The sequence below is a fragment of the Gavialis gangeticus genome, unplaced genomic scaffold (assembly GCF_001723915.1).
Source record: "Gavialis gangeticus isolate Ggan-Ray unplaced genomic scaffold, GavGan_comp1, whole genome shotgun sequence".
Taxonomy (NCBI): Eukaryota; Metazoa; Chordata; order Crocodylia; family Gavialidae; genus Gavialis; species Gavialis gangeticus.
The window spans coordinates 19,952,606-19,968,226 of record NW_017729002.1 but is presented as its reverse complement, the minus strand read 5'-3'; the positions used below and the strand labels follow the sequence as shown (position 1 = coordinate 19,968,226).

At 47.3% G+C, this 15,621-nt stretch overlaps 2 protein-coding genes across 4 annotated transcripts in view; both read right to left on the bottom strand.

Annotated features, from left to right (window-relative positions):
• Positions 1 to 9,109, bottom strand: part of WDR90 (WD repeat domain 90) — a 70,496-nt gene extending 61,387 nt beyond the window's left edge. For both annotated transcript variants that reach the window (XM_019507589.1, XM_019507591.1), the window contains exons 1-7: positions 9,080 to 9,109; positions 8,830 to 8,921; positions 8,217 to 8,393; positions 7,087 to 7,225; positions 4,478 to 4,648; positions 2,189 to 2,312; positions 141 to 208 (exon numbers count right to left, since the gene is read on the bottom strand). In XM_019507589.1, coding sequence (XP_019363134.1) covers positions 141 to 208; positions 2,189 to 2,312; positions 4,478 to 4,648; positions 7,087 to 7,225; positions 8,217 to 8,393; positions 8,830 to 8,921; positions 9,080 to 9,089 — 781 coding nt within the window. In that variant the 5' untranslated portion in view covers positions 9,090 to 9,109. The remainder of the gene's footprint in view (positions 1 to 140; positions 209 to 2,188; positions 2,313 to 4,477; positions 4,649 to 7,086; positions 7,226 to 8,216; positions 8,394 to 8,829; positions 8,922 to 9,079) is intronic.
• A 3,236-nt stretch (positions 9,110 to 12,345) lies between these two features.
• The window catches only part of CFAP70 (cilia and flagella associated protein 70), a 38,442-nt gene continuing 35,166 nt past the window's right edge, over positions 12,346 to 15,621 (bottom strand). For both annotated transcript variants that reach the window (XM_019507588.1, XM_019507587.1), the window contains 5 exons: positions 14,986 to 15,147; positions 14,423 to 14,512; positions 13,388 to 13,489; positions 12,980 to 13,027; positions 12,346 to 12,530 (listed from right to left, as the gene is read on the bottom strand). In XM_019507588.1, coding sequence (XP_019363133.1) covers positions 12,450 to 12,530; positions 12,980 to 13,027; positions 13,388 to 13,489; positions 14,423 to 14,512; positions 14,986 to 15,147 — 483 coding nt within the window. In that variant the 3' untranslated portion in view covers positions 12,346 to 12,449. The remainder of the gene's footprint in view (positions 12,531 to 12,979; positions 13,028 to 13,387; positions 13,490 to 14,422; positions 14,513 to 14,985; positions 15,148 to 15,621) is intronic.

Genomic DNA, 15,621 nt, shown 5'->3' with positions numbered 1-15,621 from the left:
GGGGGGGGGGGGGGGGGGGGGGGGGGTGTCAGACTTTGTTTTGGGTTGGACAAGCCAGATAATCTAGAGGCTGGATGGCAGTTTGACACATTACTCAGACAGACACCACAACCTCAGGTCATTCACCTTAGTATTCCTACCTGCTGCAGACCTGGAACAACCCTTTTGAATTGAGTCATATGGCAACTTGGAGCCATCAGAGGGAAATCTGAGTAAGAAAATCAGAGGCAATTCATCTTGAAAGAGGGATACAGGGTTCCACTTCAATAATTTGCTGTCAAGTGCACACAGAGGTAGAGTCACCTGACTGACTCAGTTTGTCATCAGATACATGACTCCTATCATCCCCACTCCCTGTCAATACCAAGAGATTTCCCATGTCTTGATGCTAAGAGGTGCAAATGATAATTGCAACAGGACTGTGCAGTGAAGGGGGGGGAACGACATGCTGCCACCTGGTGGCTAAATGGCTCCCGTTTTGCTCTGATTCTGGGTACCCTCCCTTCTAATCTCCCCTGCCACACTTTGATGTACTGGTTAGATAGTTAAAGGAAGCTGCCTAATGGTCCCAGGGCAACTTTTAGTCTGTTTGCCAGCCAATGGACTCTCCTCAGATCCTGCTAGCTTTGATCCTGCTCTCCCACTAAGATGGGCACCCTCCTGGCCCCTTCATGCCTGGGGCACCCATAGCCTTATGGACTATTCACAGCCTCTGAACCTCCCCTACACTCCTACAGCCATGCCCATGCCTCACAGGTGGTAATACACTAATTGTTTCAGGGCCCCCAGTCCCCTTTAAGGCCACTCTCAGCTTTTCTGTCCCTTGGTGGGGCCTTGGCCTGTTCAGCTTCTACCCATTTCTGCTCTGCCCTAAATGCAGAGGCGGATGCGAGGCCCAGACTGGTTGCACCTGCCCAACCCAGGGGCGCACAGCCAAGATGAAGATGTAGGTGCTGGGACAGCGCCAGAGCCATGAGTGAGACAAAGCCTGCCTAGCGCCCCAGCCCAGCCAGTGCCTGGCCCCAGACTGCAGCCCTGGCCCCGGTGAGAAATGCACTGCACCTTCTCCAGCGCTGCATGCTGCTACACATTACCCCCACATATGTATGTGTGTGCATGCACACACCCCGACACCCCTGCCCCGCCCCCAAATTTCCCTAAAATTATAACGTTCACTCTATGCAATAACCACCTGTAGTCTGTACTCCAGGGAACCTGCTCTAACTTCTAGTGGCTGGTTCTTCTGCAGCCAGCTTCTGCTAAGCAGCAGCCTCCTGGCTGCTGGCATCGTCTCTTCTGCTATAATATGCAGCTCCCTGTGTTATCAGCAGCGATCCCAAAGTGCCTACCCTCTCACAGCTAGCTTCAGTCTAACTGCCCTCAGTCTCAAGTGTGACATTTTCTCCTCTCAAAGCAACAGAAGCCCTAGGCCTCCTGTCATGGTAATGAAATAACAAGGTAGGAAAAAGCAGCTTGTGAAGACCCAATCAAACAAGCAAAATTGCACTTTGGTCTGTCTAGGTTATTTCATTTGGGGGGGTGGAATAAGCTCCTTAGGTAGCAAAAAGCTCAACTGACACAACTGGCTTGAATCCAAATAGGCATTAGCTGATGTAATCCAGGTCATCACTCGCAATGCAGATGAAGCCTCTAAAGCAAAAGTCTCCCTAGGAGACATCAAGGCCAACAGGAAGGTTTTTACCTGGTTAAGCTATCAATATGGACAAACCCCAGCAAGGAATGAAATTTGGCATGTCTATTGCCTGTCTGCTGTGTCAGAGGCATGGTGTTATCCACACCTGCTCTGGGCCTGTTGATTAGGAACTGGCAGCTCTGCTGCTGGAAGCTTAAACAGCCCTGTCCTGTGCCAAAAATATTAGCTGTCAACAATTAAGGGCTGAAAATATAAGCTGTGTTGTGCTTGCACCCCACTCATTACGGGTAGAACATTAGTAACTGACTGATACAACTAAGGTGGCCAAAGTGTTTCCACTATAATCGCAGACTGATTCAAGTGCTGGCATTTCCTAGCTGATCCCTGCTTAACTGTGCAGACTTCCTTTTCTGACTGTAGCTTTTTGATGCACAAGATATATTTGCACATACATAATAACCACACTTACAGATCTAATGGTAGTTCTTGGTATGAGCTACTTCCCTGCTGAAAAGCAGCACTTAGCCAACATACCTGATATAGTCATAGTGGTCATGCCAGCTCTCTCCCTTTGGCACAGGAAAGGCCATTTCTCGCGGTACAGGGGAGATGCCATGGAATGTCTGTTTGGCTTGTCGGGCCTCTGAGAAGGTCACCCCTAAAGGCAAACAAAGAGGAGACAATCAAGGAGGATAAACACTCCTAGAACATCTGAAGGTGTCTCCAAAGGGAGTTGGATGGATCAATTTATAGAAAGTCACATGGAATTCCCTACAGAAAATTGTCTTTCTAAAGTCTGTCTGAAAAAAAGAGATTACAACTTGGAAAATAAACAGTGATTATAGCAAGTGAACACACCATATCCTTGAAACTTGCAGCTTCCAACAAGGCTGGGTAGTTCAGAGCTTTGTTACAGGAGGTCATCTTTTGCAGCATAACTGACATGCTCTACAACAGGATTTGAAACTTGGCATCAATGAGCTTTGCTAAGGCTATCTGTAGCTCTGTGTGATTGGCATTAGGCTATTTTTCTGTTTTCATAGCTTATTGGATGCCTGTGCCATCCATTTATTGAATTCAATCAATGTACTGAATTCATTGAAGTACGGTTTTTTTGTGCAAAAGCACATCTGGGAGATAGTCCAGTAGGACACATTGCCTGTAAAATTCCTTTCTGCTAATGTGCCACAATTTGACAGCCAGCTGGTAGTGCACCTGAGCAATACATCCTGCCTGGGGTGCATGGATTCAAATCCCACCATGGCAAACTCTGGGAGACTGTAAAGTCTAGTGCAGTGGTTCTCAACCCTTTTCCTACGAGGACCCATTTGCAAAAATTCATGGCCTGTCCCAACTCACATCCCCCTGGCCCTACTGGTCCCCTGCCCTTCTGGGCTATGCTGGTGTCCCTCACTTCTGACCCACAGTCCCCTTCCCCTGCCCCCCAGCCCTGCCGGAGGGCCTCCCAGTTGCCCCCAACCCACTTGGGCTGGTGCGCAGTGGCTGCAATGACTCTGGCTCATGGGCGGCAACTGAATGAGTCTGGCCCCAGCACAAGCTGGAGGGAGAAGAGGCCTGTGGCATCCCCCCCTGCCCTGGGCTAGGCCTGCCACACCACACCAGGCAGCCTGGTCATGGCCCTTCTTACCCCACAAGCAGTGTCTTCGGGCTGCCCCATCCCAAGCATGGACACCAGCCCCAGTGCCACCAGCCTGGCCACACAGCTCTCCCTCACCCCCTTCCCACTGGAAGGGGCTGGTGCCTTCCTGCTGCCCCAGCCCTGTCTCAGCCCCTGACCCTTTGAAACATTCTTGCAACTAACTTTTGGGTCATGATCCACAGGTTGAGAAATGCCAGTCTAGTGGATGTGGTACTAACAGTGAAGCCAGAAGGCTTAATTCTCACTTTAGGCATTGTTTCTTCTTCATTTCATCTGTTCAGGAAGAGACTGGCTTTCTTATTATTAGGAATACTAAATCCTACATTTGTGCAAGGACTAGACTAGATGACCTTTGTGGTCCTTTTCAACTTCCTGATTTGCCTTTCAAACAAAGTATCATAGGACAGAAGGCTACAAGAGACCTCAGGAGGTCTTTTAGTCCAGCCCCTTGCCCAAAGCAGGAACATCCCGGACTAAACCATTCCAGTAAAGTATCTGTTTAACCTGCTCTTGAAAATTTCCACAGACAGATTCCACAACTTCTCTAGGTAGCCTATTCCAATGCTTGACCACCCTCCTAGTTAGGAAGAACTTTTTGATCTCCATCCTAATGTCCCTCTGGAAAGAAGAATGCGTCAGAAGAAAAAAGTTCTGTCATTTCTCTGTTGCGCTGATGATGAAGGTTGGAAAAATCCTGGATTTCAGTGTGACAAGAAAGGACAGCCTTCTGGAAGGACTGGCTAGTGGTTAGAGCACTAGCCTAGGAGTCAAGACCTGGAATTCCCTCTTCCTCTTCTGTCACTGATTTGGTATATAGGCCTTGGTTTGGGCAGCTGCAGAATGGGAGGTAATACTCCTCCTCACAGAAAAGTAAGGGCAATGTAATTCATTAATACATGAGCAGCTCTTGTCTCTCCCAGAGAGAAGGCACCAAGGAAGGACAAAGCACTGTCACTACTTGTTCTAGATAATAAGAATGCTTTGATTTCTTGATGTTGTCTCATTTTCCTATTAACTGAGAACTTAAAGTATAATCACTACAGATATGGCTAAACTGTTCTGGGGGGAACCTGGTTTAGAAGCACATTGATGGGAATGGGTTAGGCTCAGATTCTGACATCCTAGCAGGCAGGTTTAAGTTATACAAACCGTGAGTTGGTTACCTGGGTCAAAGAGCAGGTCACTGGTATAGAGGTTCTTCACCAGCAGGTTGGAGCAGAGTTTGACACTCTTCAGATGGCTATAGCATCGATTCAAGTACATGGAGAGGATGTAGTAGAGGTCAAGCATCAGAAAAGTCCAGCGAACGTTTGCTGGGGCCACCCCTACCAGATCTACAGATCAGAAATAGGTTGCATCAAAGCTATCACTGAACACTGATAAACTATGTTAAAAAAGGCATAAGTTGGACTGTGCTTTTCTCTAGAGGCACAGAGTGGATGTGTGTGACAGGATGGCTGAGTACATGCATACACCACTTTTAGGTTTCTAATGATCACTAAAGCACAGATAAAGATTTGCAGAAGAAAAGTGGCAACTGCAGGCAGGCAGGCAACTACCTGCCTATGTATTTATTTCTATGCCTGGCTTTGGGGCCTTCACTCCTGAAAATCTGGATGCCCAAATCCAATTAACATTTTTAGAATCATAGAAAATTAGGGTTGGAAAGGAACTCAGGAAGTCATCTAGTCCAACTCCCTACTTAAGAGAGGACCATCCCCAACTAGATCATCCCAGCCAAAGCTTTGTCTAGCTGGGTCTTGAAAACCTCCAAGGATGGAGATTCCACCACATCTCTGGGTAACCTGTTCCAACATTTTACTACCCTCCTAGTAAGAAAATTCTTCCTACTATCTAACCTAAACCTCCCTTGCTGCAATTTTAGACCATTGCTTCGTGTTCTGTCATCTTCATACTTTGCTAACTTCAAAAAATAGGTCAGATTCTCATAATCAAATTATACCAGACTATATAATGAAGAAATGGCTTCCTGCTGCCAAGCAACAGCTGGCTAGAAGTGTGATGTAGGAATGCCTAGTAAATTATAATCTAGCTAAGATAGCTACCTATCCTAGCCTAACTTCTGATCCTATTATTATTCATATATTACACTTAATCCTTTCTTGACTCAATATCCTGAGCCAGAGAGTTCCACAGGTTAATTTTATAATGTGTAAAAGGAAAATAAAAAATTCATAAAATCATAGAAAAGTAATAGGGGTGCACTGATAGAGATTTTCTTGGCTGATACCAATAGCTGATTATTAACCATGCGTATCAGCTGGTACTGATCCGATAACCGATTTATAGAAGCAAAGCCCAGCAGCATGCAGAGCAGTGCCCTGCAGTAAAGTCTGTGGAGAGGAAGGGGAGTGGGAGGTAGACTGAAGCTCCCACAGTGAGAGAGGGAGTGGTGCAGGGGCAGGGACTAGAACTGGGGCTGGGGGTGCTGCCCAGTCAAGACAGTGAATGGTATGCTGGGGGGGAGCAGGACGGAGCCGTAGGCAGCTCATCCAGGGGATCAGCATCCTGGTCCTTAAAAATGGCAGCAGCGGTGCTTGAACTAAAGCTTATCAAACGAGCTTTAGTTCAAGCACTGCTGCCACCATTATTAAGCATGGAGGCACTTTCAAGAGCAGAGCCTAGAACGGTGAAGGCAGATGTGGGCTGCTTACTGTGGACTCAAGGCTCTCCGCCCTGCTGCTTTTGCCCAAGGAGCAGTGTGCTGCATCCCCAGCCTGCCCTGCAGCAAGAGGCACAACTCCCTGTGTCCCCTGCCGCTGGGTGGACAGGGGGAACACAACCAATGCATGGCTCCTGGGGCAAAAAGCAGCAGGGCAGATAGCCCCAAGCCCACAACGGGCAGCCCGCTTCCACTCCACACACAAATATGGTGGGGGGGACATGTGCCCCACATGCCTCCCCTGGGGGATGTGCACAATGGCAGGAAGCCACTCCTGCCTGTCCCCCCGTGTCTCCTGGACAAGCCGCCTGTGGCTCCATCCCACTCCCTGCCCTGGCCCCAAGGTCCCATTAACTGCCCAGCCAGGGCAGTGCCCCCCAACCCTAGCCCTACTCCCTTCCTCACCATGGGGGGGGGGGGTCGTCCAAATCTGTCCTTCCCCCATGCCCTTTCCCCTCCACAGACTTACTTGCAGGGCACTGCTCTGCATGTTGCCAGGCTGCATGCCTGGCCATGTGTGGCTGTGCACATTCACACATCCAGGGGCCCCAGCCAGAAGGCATATTGTATTTATCAGTACATTACTGGCTACACCAGCCAAAAAAAAGCCTATAGCCAATAATGTTCATTTTCCTTTTATCGGTGCCAACCTGATATGGCACCAATATATTGGTGCACCTCTAAGAAGTAGGATCATCTAGTCCAACCCCCAGACTGATGCAGGACCATCCCTATCCAAACCATCCTATAAAAATCCATAATCTAATCTCTTAGTAAAACTACCATCAACCCTGACAACACAAGACATAATACCCTAACCTGCCCCAGGTAAAACAGGGGGACCACAGCACTTTTAAAACTTAAGTGTTAAAATCATTTAAACACCAACTTTCTCATCATGCTTGAACCTGTACTTAAATGAAACACCACACAAAATTCATAGAATAAATCCAATCCTAGAAAGCTCAGGTCATAAATGATTATAGTACTAGTAAGACAGGATTGGTTATTTGTCTTTGCAAAGGTGTTCACTGTTATCCCTTCACTGAGGACTCAGCCTAACTCATATCACCAGACACATTCTTTTACCTCGCTTGGAAGTCTTTTCAGTACTCTCATACACTGATCCTTTGGCTGCTCCACAGATGAAGGGGAATTGAAGCCATGTAGCTGTCGATTTGAACTCCTTAAAAAGGTTGGAGAAGGAGATGCGGACGACCTGGCTATCCTGAGAACAAAGTACTGTGTTATTCACCAAGCAAGGAATACAGGGAAATGCTACAGATAAGAGAGTTTGTTAACTTGGTCCACATGACTTTATTTACATTGACCCACTTCGCCCCAAAAGACTACAACCAGCTTATCTTGTGGGCTGCCCTATACAATGTGACTATTGGCCAGAAAGAACACATACTGAGGTCATAGACATGGATTATGAGCCCTTATCTTGAGTCCACCAATTTCATATTAGAACATGAATCAAATGAAGTCCAGGGTAATCGCTACTGACAATAAAACAAGCTTCCACATTAAGTAAATTAAGAGCTAAAGGACTGCCAGGAGGTCTCTGAACCTAGAAGTAAGGCACACAAAGATGTTTAAGAAGGCATCCCTCCTTTTCAGTTTCATTCTGACAACACTACCACCATTTACAGCTAGCGTTGGCAATTTTTAAAAGTGACTGGTAGCCGCTTATGACCCAGTTGCTGCTGCAAGCTACCAGTCCGCTCTGTAGCATCTCCCTTGGTACACCACCAAATACCACTGATTTCCGTAGCCAACAACGACAAGTAACAAATTCAGCAGTGAAACTACACAGAAGCCGCAGTAGTGGGGGTGAAGGAACAGCTGTTTGCCCTGAGTAGAAAAGGCAGGGGCAGTCACTTGCTGGATGCTGTGGAGGGGATCAGAGCCCCAAGGCAGAAGAATGCACAGTGCTGGGCAGAAGTCCCTCTGCCATCTCAGGCTCCAATCTCTTCATAGGCCAGATCTGGCACATGGGCTGTAGGCTGCCAACCCCTGGTCTTTGGGACTTCTGCCTGAGAGACCTATAGCAGATTACCTTGCCATAAGACAGTCCATGCTGTGCAGCTCTGTTCTGTGATCAAACTCTTATGAAAAACTACCATATTCCAGGCATCCCTCACTCCTCTACTCATGTGACAGCATCAGTTACACTGAAAACCACGAGATGGATGTGCACACACTCACTCACATACCTCTGTGGTGACATCCAGGTGCACAACAAAATACTTGTTGGGCATGGGCCTGAGGAGCAGATAAAAGTAACGTCCAGTGAGCCCCAATGACTGCGTGCTGGTCTTAGGCAGCTGAATGTAGTTACTGGCAGGAACGGACCCTCGGATACGATACACTGTTCCCTTCAGCGTCTTGTCCTGAGAAAAGCAAATGTGCATTAATGCAAAGTTTTCTTTCAATGTAGGAAAACAAAGTGCAGATACTGTGGTGGCAACCTACTGTTTGCCCACGCAACACATGCAATGACATCTGCTCGCTTTAGCTTGGAGTCTGGGATGTAACAAGATCAGTCTACTGGGGCGCTGGAGCGCAGAGACCGGGGAACTGTGGGATCCTGCCTCATGGTGCTCCAGCTTTCCAGTACAGACCTCCAGTACTGACCAGGTCTGCAGACACTGTGCTCCAGGGACCTCCCTCTCCTGGCAAGGGACTGATGCCCCAAGAGGACCACAGCAATCCCTGTGTGAGGAACCACCACGTTTCCTACTGCCTCAAGGGGCTGCAGGCGCAAGGCAGCACAAGGGCCCTCCCGCCTGGGGCTGGGTGGTTCTCCCGGGGGTGTGCAGCCATTACCATGAAGGTTGTCACGTCTCCTTCCTTCGTCGATCGCTTCCACTCCTCCACCCTGAAGTGCTTGAACACGTTGAGATACGGGTGCTGCCAGGCTGCGGCGGGGAGAGCCGAGGGGGGCGGTCAGGGGCCTGCCACCTCCCGCCCCGCCGGCTCATCCCCATCCCCATCCCCGACCGGGGCCAAGGGGCGCAACCGTACAGGCCCCGCACGACTCCCAAATCCTCCTGCCGCCGCCCCACCCCCGCAGTACCCTTAGCCATGGCCGCGCGCCCCAGCTCAACCGTCCCGCCGCCGCCGCCGCCAATCCGCGCCGCCAAGCCCGCCCGCCACCATAGACCTCTTGGGCCCTCAGCTAGAGCGGCTGCGTCGTCACGTGACCGCCCCGCTCAGTCTGTTGGAACCTCCCAATGGCCCCCCTCCGCCCTGGAGCAGGGTGTAGAACGTCCCTCTTGGGCCACCATCCCCCTCGGGACAGCTCCGTGGCCGTTGGGAGGACCCAGCGCCCCGTTGCCACGGGCCCACGTCTTCGCAGCGCCGCGGCGTCCTGTGGGGGTGGTGGCAGCCGGGCTCGGCCTCGGGGAGTTAACCTAGCCGCCTCCAGCCTCAGCGGCTTCCGTGGGAGAGGTTCGGCCGGCCCGTTTGCTGCGTAGTCGGGCGCGGGCAGGGCGGTCTCCGTCGGCCGCGGCCCCTGCAGCACAGGTGCTCGGGGAAGCAAACACGCCTCTGAACGACTTCGTGGAGGGGTCCAACGTGGCCGGATCGGGCCCACGGAGCCCTGCCCCTCCCCCCCCGCGGGACCGGCCGGGCTGCACCGCGCGGCGCCCGCAGGCCCGAGACCGGAGCGGAGCGGAGGAGGCCGAAGTCGCTCCTTATTCCCGGTTCCTTTTTCACAGCGAGTCTTAACACAGTCCAAGGTTGTCAGCAGTGCATGAAACAAGACCGGGAGGTAGAAGCTTGTGGGAAAATGTAGATTTACTAACAGAAAGGTTTTACGCTCATACTTACTCAGAAGTGTTTCCCCAGCGGTGGAGATGTGAGGTTTGGGGTGGCCCGAAAATGAGTTTGCCCCATAACCCTGGCCTAATCTCAGCTCTTTATTCAGGGCTCTGTATTCAATGCATGATACTATTTTACATTTTTATTTATGAAATTCTAACTTGTCTTGTTCATTGTTGACAGTGTGTAGTCATGTAAAGATTGGCTTTGAAAAAGGAACCAAGAATAAGGACCTAACTTCAGCCTCACCTGGAGCAGGCCCTGCATGTGGGCTCAGCCTGGTCCCACATGGGTCAGCTCAGACCAAGGTGCAGCCCCCAGGGGCCTGATGGTGGGGCTGTATGGGCCAGATCTTTGATGCCCTTGAATTAGCTTGTATGTTGCAACTCTGCCTTGAGAACAAGACGACCACAAATGTCTCAGTCTGGAGTCTGTAAAATCTAGATACAAAGGTCACATACACCTAAAAAAATCACTTGGGCTCACAGGCCTCACTTCCTACATCCCTGTCAGGATCACAGAGCTGGCCTCTGCAGCAATCTTCCCCAGCTCTTTTCTGTTCAGTTACATTTCCCCCAACATGACTCATTCCTCCATTATTTAAAGTTCATTCCTGCCTGTACTTCACAGATTAAAAACAAACCACCTCCAAAGTACAGTTAGCATTGGCAGCTGAGGTAGACTATGAAGAGTCTGACAGCCAAGATCATTGCATGCTCCTCTGGGGGAAGACAAATTAATAATTAGCTGCACCAAATGAATCAGAGAATTAAAACGCCACTTGCAAATGTTCTGTCTGCTCTGTTTCTCATACCTTCCTTCCCTCTCCTAATATCCAGGCTCTTGTCAAATATCCTCTCTCACATTAAGAGATGTCTTTTCCTCTGACCCCCTGCCAAAATCTTGGTCCCCTCTTGTTACATCATGTTTAGATACCTAATTGTGTCCTATCCACTCATTTCTCCTCTTCAGTTTATCCCAAATCTCAATCTTGCTTTCTTCCCTTCCTGGGAGTGTCACCCCTTGAGTCTCTTTATTTGGTCTATGCTATTTTCAAGCTGAAACTCCTTATGTCTACCTTTACAATTCTACACAAATCTAGACTCTGCCCACATTTCTGTCTTTGGCCTTTGTAGGATAAACAAGAGTCCTTACACAGGACTGGGACAGATACTGTTACTGACCCCCTAGCTGTATTCCCGGTTTCTTGCTCCCCATTGTCAAATTACTTTTGTCACTTCATTTATCCTTCTCTTTGACTTAATACCTTCCTGCCCCCACGCCATGCTGCTCCCTACTTTGCAAACAGCCTCATGTTCTTATTTCCTCCCACATACCAGGCACATTCACCATTGTCCATCATCAGACAATGCCTTGATTTTCACCATAGATTTCTACTCCTAGCTCTCTAGTCTTCCCCTTATTCTACTTCAATCTCTACTGAAAATTACCAGAACTTATATGATTCACTTGCTGTAAAATAATGACAGACATTTTTGCAGCAACTAACATTTCTCTACTCTGTTCTCTGACTTCACGGTGGTCTAAAAGTAAATGGAAAATTCCATGTAGCAGAATTATGGTGCTATATTTGTGTTTATTAAATCAAAAGGGCAGGAAGCCGAATTTCCAGCAGCATCAGTCACTTGCATCTGTTCTAAATTGCAGAGTTCACTGCAGCTTGACTGGCTTGCTATATCTCACAGCTTCTGACATAATAAGCATCTCAGATTAGTGTTGTTTTTTGTCTTTTTTGGTCATTCCATTATCATTTTCTAGTGACTTATCTTTACTACTAGTATAGGCCTTTGTTTTGATAATGCTGGTACCTAACACAGGACTCCTGATAACTGTGATGAACTGTTTTAAAAATTAAACAAAAATAAATGGCAAAAGTCACTTTAGGAATGTAAATGGTGAGAAGTAATCATAATTTCCTTGCACAGATTAAGCTAATCAATACGATAGCCAATACGATACGAAGACATAAAATAATGTTATTTGTAAACAGACACCCCAAACTCTAGGTTGTATAACACAAATGCCAGCCAGTATAAATAAAGGATACAATTAACCCCAAATAGTCCAGTTTCTAAGAGGGCCTTTCATATGTGAGGCCTCTATGATAAATTGCACATTGCAGAATGGGAGTGGAGCAGCTCTCTAGTCACTAGTACAAGGGTGCTAGATTGTCTGCTGTGAAGGCAGCAAGATAAGTGACAGATTGGGCTAACCAAGCAAGTAACTTTTAAGAAGAGATGGAAGGGAAAGATAATGCCTGAAACTTAGAGGTAAAAAAAATCAAACTTTGGGGGAAAGTTTTCTGGGTTTTGCAGACGTGAAAATTCACTAAGCTGAATTTCAGAAGGAAGTGGATTCCCACCTCAGGAGGCTCCAAAAAGAAAAGCACAGCCATGTACTGACTGAAAACCTAATAGCGATAGGGCAAGGACCATGTGAGAAGAGAACTCCATAAGGGCACAACTTGACGTTTTACCAGTAAGTATGCAAGTTTCTGAATTTGAAAATATTCAATTTATTAGGCGATATAATTGAACCAAGACTGATGGTCACTCATCCTGTGAATGAACAGGAGAGGTCACAGGTCAGAGAAGTTTACATGCTCAGAATGATGGGTTCCCAAAGCCAACAATTTGCTGTACCTCATGGATTTCCTGCAGCAGATCCTCCTTGTTCAGCTCTAACTGTATGGAAAAGATGATGATCAAAACAGGATCACATCAGTATACCTGAAAGCACTTAAAATGCATCTTTCTAGAATATTTGGAGCCACAGTGATGGATTCAACCAACTAATATCACCTAGTAACTAGAAGGAAACAGAAACAGCTTTCTGTCATTGTGCCAAAAACTGCCCTATTGCCCGTGTCAGAAATGGTATCATATGTCAGCAAAACTAGCTTACAGCCAGAGCCTCAGAAATGTCAGCTTTAATTAAATACCTTATTTCCAAACATAATTCACACCTTAAAAAAGGGCAAGTGCTTCTTTCAGCAGGAACATTTAGAACCCCCAAGTCAAGCAAAATAAATGTGGTTTCTTTTTTTAATCAACAGCAGACCTCGAGCCAACCTATTCATTCTGTTTTCTGCACCCAAATGCAACAAAGCAGAAGAGATGAGAAAAATACAAACCTTCACTGTGTATTTGTAACACTGCTCTGCTTCCAGCTGCCTTCCCTCCTGGAAAACAACAGCAGCAAGTGAAAAACGTATTTGACAGGACAAGATCAGGTGTTTCAGTTGCTGCAAAGGGACATATTTTAATGGCTTTTGGTGATAGGAATGCCTCAGCTAGGGAACATTCAGTAGGAGGAAGGGTAATGGGAAACAAAAAGGAAAAGTCATTTCTTTTGTCATCAGATTGTTCCCTCTTTTGTGTGTGTGTGTGTGTGGGGGGGGGGAGTTCTGAGAACAACAAGTCTGAATCTATTTTTACCACTGCAACATATGAGAAGCCTTTCAGACATGTAAGTAGTTGCAGATAAAGCAGAACACATTGTCACATTTGATGCTGTAGTAATGGGCTGGCTGGGCACTCACTTGCATGCAGACTAGGGCTAGATATGCCCACACTTCAGCATTGTTGTTATTCAGGGCATTAGCTTCAGAAAGGGCTTCTTCTGCTTCTCCCATCTCTTTCAGCTTTACAGAGGGAGACAAGAAAGATGAGCAAAACCTGAACAGGTGGTCAAACATGCTTCAAAATTCAACAAGCCACTGATAGGACAATTGGAAAAATCTCAGCAACAAAAGTCTTATGAAGTGCTTCTGGTCCCAAACTCCTCTGACTTGCATAATGATATGAACACAGCCGTGTGAATTTTGAGCAGGGATAGGAAGACAACTGATCTCAGTGCCAGAGTCTATAGCTCCCCTTATTTGTAGGGCAAACTGCTGCTGGATAACCCCATTTAGTTACAAATTAGCTTGGGCTATTCTCAATGAATTGGCAGTAACTCATTTGCTTCCACCTAGAATACTTAGGATGGCTGAGGAGGAGAACAGATTGTCTCTGAACTCTCCCACTCATTTTCTGAGGACAATACTTCCAGTGCCAGGGAGTCCCTGGACCAATGCTGCATCTGTTGTGGCCAGAGGCCTTCCATTCTGACAATGCTCATGCCTTTAATAAAAGAAAGGGGTCTTCTCAGCAGCTCTTTGCAGCCATTGAATTCTCTATATTCCGTCCAGCTTAAGAAAGCAATGTAGGCCAATGGAAGAGGATCCTTTCTGTTGATACTCAAGTTGCAGGCAGAACGACACTCATTTAACATGGAGTACTGAACAGAGATTGCATGACATACCCAGACAGGAAATTCTGGTGACCCCAAAGAGTGGGTGGATAGGAAAAAAGCTGGGCCTCACACTTGTAACCATGCTGGCATAAAGTGCTGTGTGGCCAGTACCCAAAAATGGATCTAAAGAGCTTTACTTCCACAGACAGTTTCGATGAAAAGCTTCTGCTTAAGGAAAAGGGGGCATAATGGAAAGCCAAGTCCCAGTTTCAGCTCCCCAAGTTCCAAGCAATATCTACAGAATGACCAAGTATGGATACAATGCACCTTGTCCTCTTACCCTATAGCAAGCGATTCCCACTCCCAGCCAGGTGAGGCAGGATGCTGACTTCTTACAGGCCAGTAGGTAGATTTGCTTTGCCTTGTCATACTGCCAAGAGAAGAGAGAAACTTGATAGATCTTTGTTATGGAGCCATTCACAGCTCCATGGTTGCTCTTCTCTCAACAGGAGCTCTCCAGTCTCCAGCCCCCTCATTTCCAATAGGACCTATTAGAGATACTACTATCCAATTGCTATTGTGCTACAGCAGTGGCTAAGACCTTACACAAATTTTATGTAGCAAGCAGTTCTGCCTCAGAATAGCAATAATGATGAGAACTATTTAGAGCTCATCTGGTGCTATAAAGAGATAATGGCATCCCAGTAACACTGAAGCCTTGTTGAGCTGGTCATTATATACACAAAAACTAAGCAGTTTAGTTTCTTGAGGCTTTGCTGTATTGTCTGATATGAAGCCATGCAGATAGGAGCTGCACCTGACCTTAAGACCAGGGCCCAGAAGAGTTAGTTTCTCTTCCCTGGGTTAGTTCCCATTTTTTGACCCCCATGTTCCACTACTCACCTCTTTATCCTCTAGGTAGATGGAACCCAATCGCAGGTAAACAAAGTGCATCTCAGCAGCATCTGTCACAAAGCTGATGGTTCGCTCATAGCATTCCTTTGCCTCACTGAGGTTTCCACTTAGGTAACAGAGGTGGCCTTTCTGAGCCCAAACATTCGGATTCTGCATAAAGTCAAAAGTCAGATGCACTGAGCCTGATAGAAGTGGGTGAGAGATAACACTTTATATGATCAATAAAATGGGAGATGCCAAAGGCCATTTGGATACATGTCTGTATTACAAGTTTTCATTTGTAGCAAAGGTTGCTTGCACAACAGCACCATCCATGGCCTGAGACTAGGGCTCTTCAGAATTAGAGTAATATAAACAAAAATCAGTTCAGTTACAGCTTATGGGCTCCATTCAGCTTGACTTATTCTCAAAGTTTTCATCTCCCTTTCATCTGCATGTCAACATTGTATCTGTATGAAACAGAGCAATACACATCAAGGAGCACATTTGTGATGGGCCGGCATCAGAAATGATGCTCAGGGGCAATCAGCATGGATTTATTAGGGGGAGATCATGTCAGACCAACCTGATTGCCTTCTACGATCAGGTCACAAAGGCCATGGATGCAGGTGTCGTGGTGGATGT